General features: G+C 38.6%; 1 protein-coding gene across 1 annotated transcript in view; it reads left to right on the top strand.

The window, feature by feature from the left end:
* Positions 1-13,585, top strand: part of UGGT2 (UDP-glucose glycoprotein glucosyltransferase 2) — a gene marked incomplete at its 5' end in the record, with an annotated part of 518,844 nt that overhangs the window by 451,297 nt on the left and 53,962 nt on the right. The window contains one exon of the mRNA XM_089680491.1: positions 852-937. Within this exon, the coding sequence (XP_089536617.1) occupies positions 852-937 (86 nt within the window). The remainder of the gene's footprint in view (positions 1-851; positions 938-13,585) is intronic.

Here is a 13,585-nt window from a genome sequence, read left to right as displayed (position 1 = left end):
AACATTTTTTTGTAAAAACGCTAAAACAAAAACTAAAACCTAGTTATTTTACTTAGGACCTTAAAGAGGAAAATTATTCTTTTTGAATTGAGCCCATTGTGTTTGTAATTATAATATTTTATTGCAATGATCAGAATGTTTGGGGTTAGCGATAGAAGCTTAAAGCTTTACTAGGAGAAGTAAAACGCTGACCTGTCCCATTCCTAGCAGCAAAGACTCACCCCCACTTCCCAATTCTTAATGCTGCACCTAGAGCCCCAGGAAATACAGGGTATATATGGATAAGGATGAACATATGTCTCGCCTATTTAACAGCACTTGGCCAATTGGCAATGATTCAGGTGTCCATAACCCTGTGGGAGTAATGACTTTAGCGTCTTGTAACTTACACATGGCTTTTTTCTTTTACTACTGGTGGCTAAATTATATTACTTATTCTTCTCCATTTATACATATAGTGAACAGACAGGTTTGACATGTCATCTGGTAGTTATTAGATGCAGTTCGTTCTCCTGCAGTTGTAATGAAAGAAATACGGCGCTTACAAAAAGTTGTTCCTACTGTTAAGACCTATTTAATTGCATTGTATGTTGGAATACCATGAGTCCCCTTATTGTAAAACCTGAGAGATCTAGGAACAGGAATAGCTAAGAGATGTTCGGAAAGTTCTAATGGCAGTGGATGACCTTAGAATATCAGCAAAATAAAGAACACAAAAACAGGATATATTTTTAAAGGTTAGTCTTAGTCCTAGAATATTTTTTCTGAGCACACTCTATTTTTAACATCATTTTTATTGAAATACATTTCCAAATAGAAAGTAGAATCTGATGTTTTCATTTTCATTGCAGGTGCAGAAGAAACCTGACCAGGTACATGCAGATCTCCTGAGCAGTGATTCTGACGAGAAGACAGGCCTGTGGAATTCAATAATGAGGTATATATAGCAAGCAGAGTGTTGGCCAATAAGAAATCATTTTAGTCTAATGACTTCATTAATCTGACTTCCCATTGCTGTAGATTAAAGCTCTTTGCACCTCACATGTTTGTACTGTTTTTGCGGATAATCCAAAGTGTCCTCTACCACTAAAATACACAAGACACTATCAGCGGATATACTATAATCATGATGAAAAGATTTGATGTATAACTCATGCATCCGTTTTGAATCTCAAGATCATACAGTGAATACACTAGAGGTGAGTTAGTGTGTGCATAAACCACTTCAATACTGGACACTTTCACCCCCTTCCTGCCCAGGCCAATTTTCTGCTTTCAGTGTTGTCACACTTTGAATGACAATTATGTGCAACACTGTACCAAACAGCGCTTTCTTTGTTTCTGTTATAACATTTTTCAAATAATCTTTCTTCATAAACTTGGACCAAAATGTATTCCGATGTATTTCTTTGGTAAAAATAACCCAAATTAGTGTGTATTTTGTAGTCTGTGTGAAAGTTTCTTGAGGCCCAAAAGTGCAAGGACAGTAGAAATACCCCCCGAATGACACTTTTTTTGGAAAGTAGACAGTCTGAGGCATTTGGTAAGAGGCATGGCAAGTTTTTTAAGTTGTCTTTTTTTTTTTTAATTGTGGAAAATTAATAAATGAAAAAAAAAATGTTTTTCACAATTTATTAATTTGTTTTTTTTACATACTGTCACCAATGCAGTGCAGCATCCTCATATACCTGGTGTGTCGGTGATCAGGGACAGGTGACAGTGTGTTTTTGTTTTGTTTTTTTACATACTGCGACCAGGGAAATACAGTGTTACCATAGTAACACTGTACTACCATGGGGAGGCGATCAGAATTATTATTTTTTTTTTACATTATGATCACTAGTAACAGTGAATCCATGTATTGAGTGTGTCTTGTTCTGATTGGCCACAGCTAATCACATGGTACAGATGTGCTGTGATTGGCCCTGTCTTTACCATGTGATCATTGTAACCAATCACACCAAGCAACAAAAATAATACACAATGAATGTCTATGAATAGAAGCCATCCATTGTTTACAGTTTTCATGTGATCAGCTGTGATTGGTCACAGTGATCACATGGAACCAGCAATGGCCCGGTACACTGATCTGTCATCCACTATATCCAGTGCACACAGCTGGTGACAGATCGCACCACAACGCAGCCCGATTCTAGTAGCACGTCATATGACAGCCGGTCAGGAAGCAGATAAGCTCTAGCTGGCATTTCAAAGCCCAATCAAACCATTGGTTTCAATCAGCTAAATATGTTACAGGGGCATCAAAACAAAAGGTGTTAAATATTTTACCCTTTTTTTCTTTCTAAAGCCTCTTGCACTCAGCCGCAGGAGGGCCATATAGCTTACATTCAGGTGTATTTCACTGGCTGGAACTGTCAGGCGAATTGTATAAGACCACTGCTTCTTCTCAAAGAGGAAGACTCTTACTCTGCAGCTGATGCCAAAAACAGGATTTTCTACTGTGGTAGGAGCTGTATAGGTATACACACATATTCCATTGTCTACATGTGTACTGAGACTTGCAAACTGCCCAGAACTCCAATACTCCGAGTTCTGACTGCATAAGTCCCAGTACACATGGAAACAATGGGGGAGATTTACTAAAACTGGAGCATGCAAAATCTTATGCAGTTCTGCCTAGAAACCAATCAGCTTCCAGGTTTTATTGTCACATCTTAATTGAACAAGCTGCAGTTAGAAGCCGATTGGTAACTATGCACAGCTCCAAAAGTTTTTGAGTGTTCCAGTTTTAGTAAATTAACACCAATGTTTTTTGTGTATGTATCTGTACAACCACTGCTTCAGCTAACCTGTCATTGATTTTATGATGTATGATCTGTCAATCCTGAATGTATGCTATGCTGTTCTCTTGCAGATGTTTGCCAAAGACCTAAAACAACCACCTGAATAGAAAAGCCTGTCTTTGGCAGCAGCTGCACAGTGAGACACTTGCCCTCTGAGGGGAAGCAGTGGTCTTGTTTCCAGGGTCCAACATGCCTGCTGCTGAGTCAGACCTATAGCTCTGGCTATGACTCCAAAGGATTTATGTTAAAGAGAAATAACTGCTTTCACTCAGAGCAAGGATCCCACTCTGCAACATGTTGGCAGGACACAGGCTCTTCTATTTGGATGGTGGCTGATTTTTAATGAAAAAACTGCAGGATTTTGCATAACCTTTGCTTTAATACACCTGAAATATGTTTAGCTAATTTAAACTTAAAGTTTAACTGGGCTTTAAAGGAAATCTCAAGTTTAATTGTTGAGAAATCTGTAAGGCTATAAACAGACTGCTGAAGCTGATAATGAAGTGATAGTAGAGGTTGGCCCTTACATCCAGAAATCATTAATTACTTGAGAACACAAAACTGTGAACCTGATACTTCATAAGGCTGTAGGTGTACTAATATTAACTAGCTGGATTTTCATTTCCTGAAACTTTGTACTTTTAAATATATATTTAATGACTGATTTAAGCATTTAGGGCTTAAAGGATAACTTTACCTTTTATACAAAAAATAATAAATGTACATTTTTTTTTTGCAGATAAAAGAATGTGCATGTATTATGTTTTTATAGAAGACAACAAGGTAGCCAAAGCGCAGAAATTAGTAAAAAAAAAATGTAATTTATTAACCACTTCCCGTCCTGTCCATGTATATAAACGGCCGGACGGCAGCAGTGCAGGTGGCCGTTTATAAACTGCCTCCCCGCCCCCTGCATGTGCACGCTCCCAGGAAGTGAGAGTGGAACACTGATCGTTGTACGGGACCTCTGTGTGAGGTCCCGATCATGTGATCACTGATTGGCCAATCAGTGATCACATGAAGAGTAGTAAGCAAGATGTCACTTCTGACATCATTGCTTACTACGTGTGAAATCTGTGAATGATCACAGAGATCACATAGTACAAGGCTATTCACAACAGCCTTGCATCATGTGACAAGCTGTGACCAATCACAGCTCACACAGTAGTTCTCAATGGCTGCAAGAATGCAGTCAGAGAGGAGAAATGATTGCTTTTACAGCCTTTATGGGTGTAAAAGCAATCTGTGTAAAAAAAAAAAAAAAAAATCTTCATACCCCCCCCCCCCCCACAATTAGTACAGTTTCACTATGGTGACACTGTACTGCTGGGGTGACAGTATGTAAAAAAAAATATATTTTTTTTTTTACTTAAAAGATAACGGAATACATTTTGGCCAAGATTTATGAAGAAATATTATTTATTTGCAAAATTGTATAAGAAAAACACTTTTTTTCTAAATTTTTGGACTTTTTCATCTATATAGCAAAATAAATAAAAATCCCAGTGGTGAATAAATGCCACAAAAATAAAGTTTTATCTGTCTCAAAAAAATGCTAAAAATTCATATGGGCACAGTGTTGCATAACTGCGCAATAGTCATTCAAAGTGTGATAGCGCTGAAAACTGAAAATTGGCCTGGGCAAGAAGGGGGTGACTTAAAGTCCGGACTTAAAGTGGTTAAACAAACAAATATCTAAACTTTTAAGTAAGAGAAGTGCTGCTTGGACGTGGGAGGAAATTACAGTATGTGTCTAAGAATCATGAGCCCGGTCTAAGGACCGGCTACAGCTGTCATCCACAGGAAACTGGACCCGCTGTGTAAGGATGGAAAGCAGCAGCATCAATGGCCGTCCTCAATGAACATGGCATCCACTGGGATAAAGGGATGGGAGCATGTACAATGCCTTTCAGAGGCTCTGCCTCCTTTATCAATTACAATCATACACATGACAGGAATTATTTTTATACTGGTGGCTGAAAGCCAGTACACAGGAAGATAGATTAAGTGGGAGATGAAAGAGAGGCAACAGCTTTGTAATCCAAAAGAAAAAAACGAAACCAGCGCTCAAATCTTCATGCAGACTAAAGAAAATTCTGAATGCCAAAACGTTGAGGTGCAGCCCTTCAGAGATCGGGAAATCTAGGTAATGGTGAACAAAAACAAACAAGGGCGCACTCCCATCGTGCATTAACCTGAGGTCTACATTCTAGCTCTAAGGAAGGGGGTTCATCTCCCGAAACGCGTTAGCCTATCCCATATAGGTGTTTGAATCCGCTGGACTGCCCTTGCGGATTACCTGTTCTATTTAACCTTTTTGGTTTGTGAGTATATTTCTACTATTTTTCAATAAACACGTGGTGTACCACGTTACTGCATGATGGGAGCGCGCCCTTGTTTGTTTTTGTTCAACAGCTCTGCAATGGCCACAGGCTGACACGTAGATAGATAGATAGTTAGATAGATAGATAATGTCAATGACCTGAGGTTCAAAACAGCAAAACAACTTTATGCAAAATGTTTTCTAGAGGAAATTGAAGTGTATGTGGGGAAAGTAACACATGTACAATATTTTAAAATGTTTAAATGACAGAATGCATTCTTACACAGTGAGAGACCAAAAAAAAAAGAAAGATCATGGCAGCGCATTGAAGTGGGGCAAAATTAACAGGTCTGTGTGGATACGCACAGAAGCAAAGTGGGGATGAATAATAACTAAGCAGATGGGACAAAACACAAGCACAGGTATGGGAGACAGGTAAAAAAAATGTCTGCAGAATGGGGCGTTTTAAAATACTTTAAAAAGTGAAAATAACACCTATACAGTATATAATGATATTAATAATAGGCGACTCTAATCTTAAAGAGATAATATCTTGAATGAGTAATAGTGTAATAATAGAATGGTAGGTAACATAGAAAAAGGTACACTAAGGGCTCGTTCACACTTGGCTGTTTTACCAACGCTTGCCAAACGCCCCTATAGCGTTTGGCAAGCGTTGGTCTGGCGTTTGTGGGCGTTATTAACGCTCGGCAAACGCTCCGCAAACGCCGCATGCGCGGTTTAGTGGCGGTTGCTAGGCGTTTGCCGAGCGTTAATAACGCCCCACAAACGCCTATAATACAGTTTGAGTGGTGTTACCGCTCCGCAAACGCCCCGCAACCGCGTCGCAACCGCACCGCAAACGCCAGCCGGTCGTTTGCGGAGCGGCACCATAGACGAGAATAGGAGGCTTCAAAGCCTCCTGACTCGACCAGAGGCGTCCGTTTTGACGCGACGCGACGCAAACGCTCCCATTAGAACAGCACCATGTGCTGTAATGTGCAGAATTGGCAGAGGCATTTGGGAAGCGGTAAAAACGCTTCCCAAACGCCTCTCTGCCGCCTGCACACAAGGCTAGTGTGAACGTAGCCTTAATTAAAAAGTAGCAGTTATCTCTATAGACGTAAAAACATCTGGTGGTTGGGAACAGTGCGAAGCTCAATTATTGGAACCATATTACAGTCTTCCATCGATCAAAAGTTCATAATTTATGGGTGCTGCACCACTCTCTCCTCTTCTGAGCAATAATATCGGTCATTAGTGGTTTGGCAATTGCAGCTTGTCTGAGAATGTTTTTGTTATGGAGTTCCCTTCGTACAATTTTGTGGACACGGGCTTTGGAAGAGCTCTGCAGTCACTTTTGCAGCAGTTGTTTTCTTATTCCTGCACAATGTCCTTGTTTCTTTCTGTAAGTTGACTGCGATTATTTTTATCAGACGATGTTTTCCTGCAAACTGTATATGCTGTCATAACCTTTGATACGGTATCTCGCAACACTGCATATAAATAGGCAACTTCAGTCACAGAGCACCAGCTAAGCCGGAACCAACAATTTGCCCTCTTTGAAGCTCAGTAAGCTCTGACATGACTCTGTATTACTAGCAGTGAACGCAATGAATGATGAAAATGAAACTTCCCACCTGTTAGCTAGGTGTCTCATCACACAGCGGAAGTAAAATAACGTTATATCACTTCTACTTTCATCGTAAAACATGTTGTCCTTTTTACACCTGCTAATCATGTAGTGTTTCCATATTTTTGTCCAACCCCTATGTGTATATATGTGTGTATATGTGTATTATGAACTGTTTTGCCTACCAAGTGATTTGTATTTTTGTTCTTAAATTTACACTGCTCTGACACAGTTTAGCCCTGTGTGGCAATCCAGGAGACCTAGTCTTTTCATTACTGCTGCAATACATTACCACTTCTCCCTAGCCCCTTCCTTCTGATTGGTCAATGAAAGAAGCAGACCAATGAGCCCATCTATCTTTTATTCTGCTTTTTCCTTCTAACAGCATTCTTCTTGTACTGCAGCACAACTGCTTGGCTCCTTTTTTTCCAGTTTGAGCTTAAAACTGCTGCTCAGACAGGTGCTTACACTGCCTGCATAAATATATATATATATATATATATATATATATATATATAATAGAAATAAAAATCCCAGACTTGCATCAATTTGTGGCGGAAATTCAGCTTTTAGTTGGTTGCTTTGGCTAGCTGTCATTTATTGAATAAGCTGGATATAGCATATTTTAAGCTGGTGAAGATCATTTAAAACTTACAAGATATTTTCTAGTAATTATGCATTATGTAATCTGTATACGTTTATTTAGAAAAAAAAAATTCCTAAGCTCCATTACTTTTTTGCATCATTCCTGTACTTCTAAAATAGGGTATAATTGAAAGACTATAAATCAGATGATTGCGCATAAAATAGAACAGTAAATGCAGCATAACATTTTAATTAGATTTTGTGGTTATTTCCATTGTGCATCCAATGTAATTAAATATATCCACATATAAAACTGCTAATGGACCATAGTAACAAGATTTTGATTATTATTTCCCTTTCATTACTTCAAGAAATATGTTGTTTAGGAATGTTTTGGAGTGATTTCTACTTTGATAGGGCATTGTAAATCTTCTCATTAAATTCTGTAACTGGTATTATGTATACTATTGCCTTAATAAAGCTTGCCATTTAAAATGTAATATCTGACTGCAGGTTTAATAGATCATCGTAATAAAGTTCATGCTGTGGTAGTTGAAGGAAAATGACACATTCTGAAAATAAGTAAAATTGTTCACTGGCAAGAAAGTTTAGTATTAATTAGATTTCTTATCTGTATTACAAACTAAAAATCCTATGAAGCAGTGATTCTCAGCGGTGACTTTTACTTGTGGCAGCATGCATTTTTGACATTTTCATAGCCAGAATATGATTTTGCACTGCAATGGTTTGATTTCCTAGGCTCACTTTTGTTCAGAAGACAGCAGTGCTTCAAACATTCTGTACTTCTTCAGTGTGCATGCAGATATTAGAGGGCTTGGCATTATGTCTCTTGCTGTGGTTCTGTATTATAGGGACCCTGCTCAAGCACTAGGTATACTAGAAGAGTGGATAGTGCTTTCATTCAGAGTAGCTCACGTAACTGCAGAACTGGAGGGATGTGATCAACTGAGGACAATTTGTTATTCAGTGTATCTTCACTTTATGTGGAATGGGGAAGGTTCAACATATGAGCCAGTGATGCAAGATGATACAAGTTCCCTGGCCTGGAGAAGGGGTTGGTAAGGTGGACCTGAGTCCCTGGGGCCTAGACTAGGTGCCAGCTCCTGAAACACTGGAGCTGGAATCATGTACTGTCCAACAACAGTGGTTGTTCAGTGACAAAGCAGTTACTAATGAAGGTGCTAACCAAAGCCCATACTTGTAATTTGGGAGGGCGCAAAACATTTTTCATTTTTTGGGATCCATGATGTCTGTCTGTACCCCCTGATAACTACAGCCCAAGGTAATTTTTGTCAATACTCTGATGACTTTTGGCTCTAGGTTTTGTTACCATTCCAGTGGTGTAGTAGTAAAAAAAAAACTCAAAAAAGACAACATTGACTGCATGATGGTACTATTGACCCTGTGAGGGCAATGCACAGAAAATGACCCAATTCTTCAGAATTGCATTGCTTCTTTTTTATATTGATTATCCAGGACTTTTGCATTAATGAACCTGTCAAAACAGAAATAGTTGTAGTGAAAACTTCATAGGCTGAAACAAGCAGATTGAGACAATTGCTTCTAGATTATAGAGTGAGCAGGAAGTGATGCTTTTCACCTTATGCACCGTGCCGGCTCCATGTAGGCAATTTATTTTTTTCAGAAGCTGGCACATGCAAAGCATGACCTGCATGATATATTATTTCCCACTCACTGTCACCAGCTGGGAAGGTTATAATGACTCCATGCTTTTGGCCAAGTCTTCGGTTTATTAGCTTTGGACATTTCAGGGTAAGAGCTACCATTTAACCAATATAGGAAGAGAGGCTTTTTGTTAGCAGTAATAATTAAGTCTCCGTGGGTATTGCTTAAAATATGTCTAAAGCCAAACTTTTTTTTTTTTTTTCTTTTAGCTCTGGATAGAGTAGGGGAGGGTTAAACTCCTGTCTTTTCTCCACTTTGTGCCCCAGATGTGGTTTGGGATTTGCTTCTACAGCACTCATTGGGCACGCAGAACCCATGAGGCAGTAATAAAGCTTAAATAAACAAAAATGTATACAAATAAGGAATGAAATTGAAGCCTTGTGCCTATAACACAGAATGCCCAGACATACCTTTTTATACCTGTTGCAGGACAGATATTAGCTATTTCTACTCAAACCAGATGTAGAAAAATAATTTTAGGGCCATCATTTAGGATAAATTAATGAGCTGTAAAGTATTCAATGTCTCAGCTATTTGCAATTTTAGGTATTGTAGCTTTTTATTGCTTTGCACGTGGACTGAATGGTGGCAATAAATATCCACTTGCCGATTGCAATACGTATATATGCGTTACGGCTTACAACTGGTTTCCCGAGGTTCTGGTTGAAGCTATCAGCCATAACCCCGATATTTTGTTTTTTAGCCAGTGATTGTCTTTCACATGGAAGTGATCCAAGTGGCTAATTAGCCGCTGGATTGATTTTAGAAGCAGCAGGAGGAGTCACCCCACCCCCACCTCAATATTCCCACAATATTCTTTTGTTTTCTTTTAAAGCAAAAGATCTTTTCTTTTTGTTTTTTATCTTTTCCTTTTAAAGGTAGTGGAGAGATTTGGGGTCTTATAGACCCCAGATCTCTCCATAAAGAGGACCTGTCATCCCTTATTTCTACTACAAGGGATTTTTATATTCCTTCTAACAGGAATAAAAGTGATCAAAAAAGAGATTAAAAGGACAGTATAAAAATAAAACAATTAAAGCACCCCGATGCTTCTGTGCTCACGCGCAGAAGCAAACGCATACGTAAGTCACACAGCATATGAAAACCGTGTTTGTACCACGCATGGGAGGTATCGCCACCAACATTAGAGCAAGAGCAATCATTCTAGTGCTAGACCTCCTCTGTAACTTTAAACTGGTAACCTTTAAAAAAAAATTTCAGTATTTCAGTTTGTCACCATTCTGCGAGAGTGCACAATATTAAAGCATAACTTGTAAGGTATCTATTTACTTGGGGAATCTATTTATTCTCTAGGGTCTCTGCTAAAAAAAATATAATAATAAAAAAAAAATTTGACCTTCGCTTCAGCTTACAAGCTATTGAGCCCCGTTCACATGTGAATTGCACAGGAACATGTTCGATTTGGTGAGATTTTTACACCAAAGCTGTGCTTGCACTACTTTTAAAATTGCGCTGTAACCAGATCATATGGTACCACAAGTACCATGCAATCTGGTGCAGGCGATCTACGTTTGGGGTGTCATTAGGAATACATTGACACTCGCAACAGATCACATACCCAGTGCATGGAACGTGGGTTTCCTGCACCATGTTCTGGTGTGAACAGACCCTTAGGGTATAAGGGAGATTACCAAAAATAGAAGAGCTTGCAATGTATAATGTAGGAAACAGAAGGTTAAAGTGCCTATAATCTATTATGGTATAATATATTATAACTAAGTGAGAATGCTTAAGGTGAAAGAGCTTGCAATCTAGTGAATAGTGTACTAGGGAAGATTACTTTGTAGTGAAACAATTGGTATGGCATTTTTCTTGTATTATTGGACACAGTACATTATATATAAGGAGACAGGATATACAAATGAACTGGCTATTTTTCATCATCTCTGGACTCCAGGTGCTGCGTGTAGGCAGCCCATTCAGATCTATTAGGACACAGTGGCTGCACTTGTTCTAATGTGGCATGGTATACAAGCCCCAGCGCCTGTGTGAATGGGCCTTTAAGGGACCACCTACAAAAAACTGCTTAGTCATGCTCCAATTTACTTAAAAAGCAACACATTTTTTGCTAGGATTAGCTATTTTGAAGTCATATGCAGTGTAACTATAAATTCATTGTGGGTGCAGCTTTGTTGAATAAATCTCTGTAGCATCCAACGAAGTGGTGCCCTTATGAAACTGCAGTTTTTGTATAGCAGATTTAAATGAATGTTACAGAAAAATAGTTGATTTTTCCACTGCTGTTTACTCAGTGACCAAATACATTTAAAGTCAAACTGATTTCTGTATTGTCCCATCCTGGTTGCATCACTTTCATTTTGCTTCATACAGTGTGTGAGGCTCAATTTTTGTTAGACTAATAGTATCTAATATTTAGCTATCTTTGTTCTGTAAAATATTACTGTATACTTTTAATGAACTTTTCCGTGATGTGTTCAGATAAAGCATTCTTTTTTACAGATGCTTTTAGGTATCTAAATGAATTTCACCAGGTATTAGTTGCTTTATTGGAAAGAGTTCTGCTGCCTAAGTATTGTCTCTCCAACAACTAGATTTGTTTTTTTAATTTGTATAGTCTTTGAGTCCAAAAGACCCCCACAGTATTATCTTATACCCAAAATGCTAAAAAAAAAAATCTTGGAAATCATCCGTCCCTTACATGTGCAGTGAGAAGCAGTGTTTTTTGACTAGCTTATGTAAGTTATTTGCTAGATGAGCACATTTGTACTAAGTTCAGTTAAACTTTTTCTCTTTCGGAAGTCCATTCTACAACAAGTTACACCTTCCTTGTTTCAGCTAAACAATATATTACAAGTTTCAGGTACAGACATACCTGTAACTGACAGGCATTGCCTGACAAAAGCTACAGTTAGGTCCATATATATTTGGACACAGGAACAAACGTTTCAGGTATTTACCAAAACCTATTCAAGCTATAGTTATATAATGGATATGGGCTGAAAGTGCACACTCCCAGGTTTAATTTGAGGGTATGTACATCCAAATTGGAGGAAAGGGTTTAGGAATTACAGCCCCCCTTTTTCAAGAGACCAGAAGTAATTGAACAATTGCATCAATAGCTGTTTCATGGCCAGGTGTGGGCTACTTTGTTATTTCTTCATCAATTAAGCAGGTAAAAGGTCTGGGGTTGATTCTAAGTGTGGTATTTGCATTTGGAATCTATTGTTGTGAACCTACATCATGCGTTCAAAGAAGCTGTCCATGCAAGTGAAACAGGCCATTGTAAGGCTTCTAAAATTAAACAATTCCATCAGAGAGATAGCAGCAACATTAGGCGTGGCCAAATCAACAGTTTGGTACATTCTGAGGAAAGAAGAGCGCACTGGTGCGCTCAGCAACATAAAATGGCATGGACATCCATGGAAGACGACAGAGGTGGATGATCGCAGGATCCTCTCTCTATGGTAAAGAAAAAAACAACATCCAGACAAGTGAAGGACACTCTTCAGGAGTGGACGTATCATTGTCAAAGTCTACAATCAAGAGAAGACTTTACGAGAGCAAATACAGTGGGTTCACCACAAAGAGAAAACCATTCATAAGCTTGAAGGGTAGAAAAGTCAAAGCCAGATATATTCTGTGTCAGCCCAGATTCAGCCAAATGCAGCAAAGTTGATTGGACAGCGCTTCACAGTACAGATGGACAATGATCCAAAACACAAAACTGCAGAAACAACCCAGGAGCTTTTGAAGGAAAAGAAGTGTAAGATTCTGCAATGGCTGAGTCAGTCATCTGATCTCAACCCAATTGAGCATGCATTTTACTTGCTGAAGGCAAAACTAAAGGCAAAAAGTCCCATGAACAAAGAACAACTGAAGACAGCTGTAGTTAGAGCCTGGCAAAGCATCAGAAAGGAGGAAACCCAGTCTTTAGTAATATCCATGGGTTCCAGACTTCAGGCAGTCATTGCCAGTAAAGGATTCTCAACAAAATATTAAAAATGAGCATTTTATTTATGATTATATTCATTTGTCCAATTACATTTGAGCCCCTGAAAATGGAGGGACTGTGTATAGAAATGGTTGCAGTTCCTAAAATTTGTGCTGGATATTTATGTTTAACCCCTTGAATTAAAGCTGAAAGTCTGCACTTCAAATTCATTTGGATTGTTTTTTGTTTAAATTTATTCTGGTGGCATACAGAGACAAAAGTATGAAAATTGTGCCTGTGTCCAAATATATATGGGCCTAACTGTATGCATTTGTTTGGATCCCAATTGTGCTTTTATTTTCTCTGTTCATGGGTCATTATCTGCCATAGCAATGAATAGGACTATCTCTGGAGACTGATTGTTGCCCATTCATTTTCATGGCAAAGAGCAAGGAGAAGAAAAATCATATTGGAGATCAAGTTGGCCATACACTAGTGGACATTTGTTAGAAAATTTTCTTTCAAAGAGTGTTCATTCAATTTTCTATTCGTTGAGCTGGTCATAGAGGGACTGGATACATTTCGATCCATGTATGGGCAGACTGGTTGTACACAAGTCA

The sequence above is a fragment of the Staurois parvus genome, unplaced genomic scaffold (genome assembly GCF_062004578.1).
Source record: "Staurois parvus isolate SC_StPar_1 unplaced genomic scaffold, SC_StPar_1.0 ptg000243l, whole genome shotgun sequence".
NCBI classification, from domain to species: domain Eukaryota; kingdom Metazoa; phylum Chordata; class Amphibia; order Anura; family Ranidae; genus Staurois; species Staurois parvus.
Note: the sequence above shows the minus strand (reverse complement) of the source record. Positions and strands in the feature narration are given on the sequence as shown.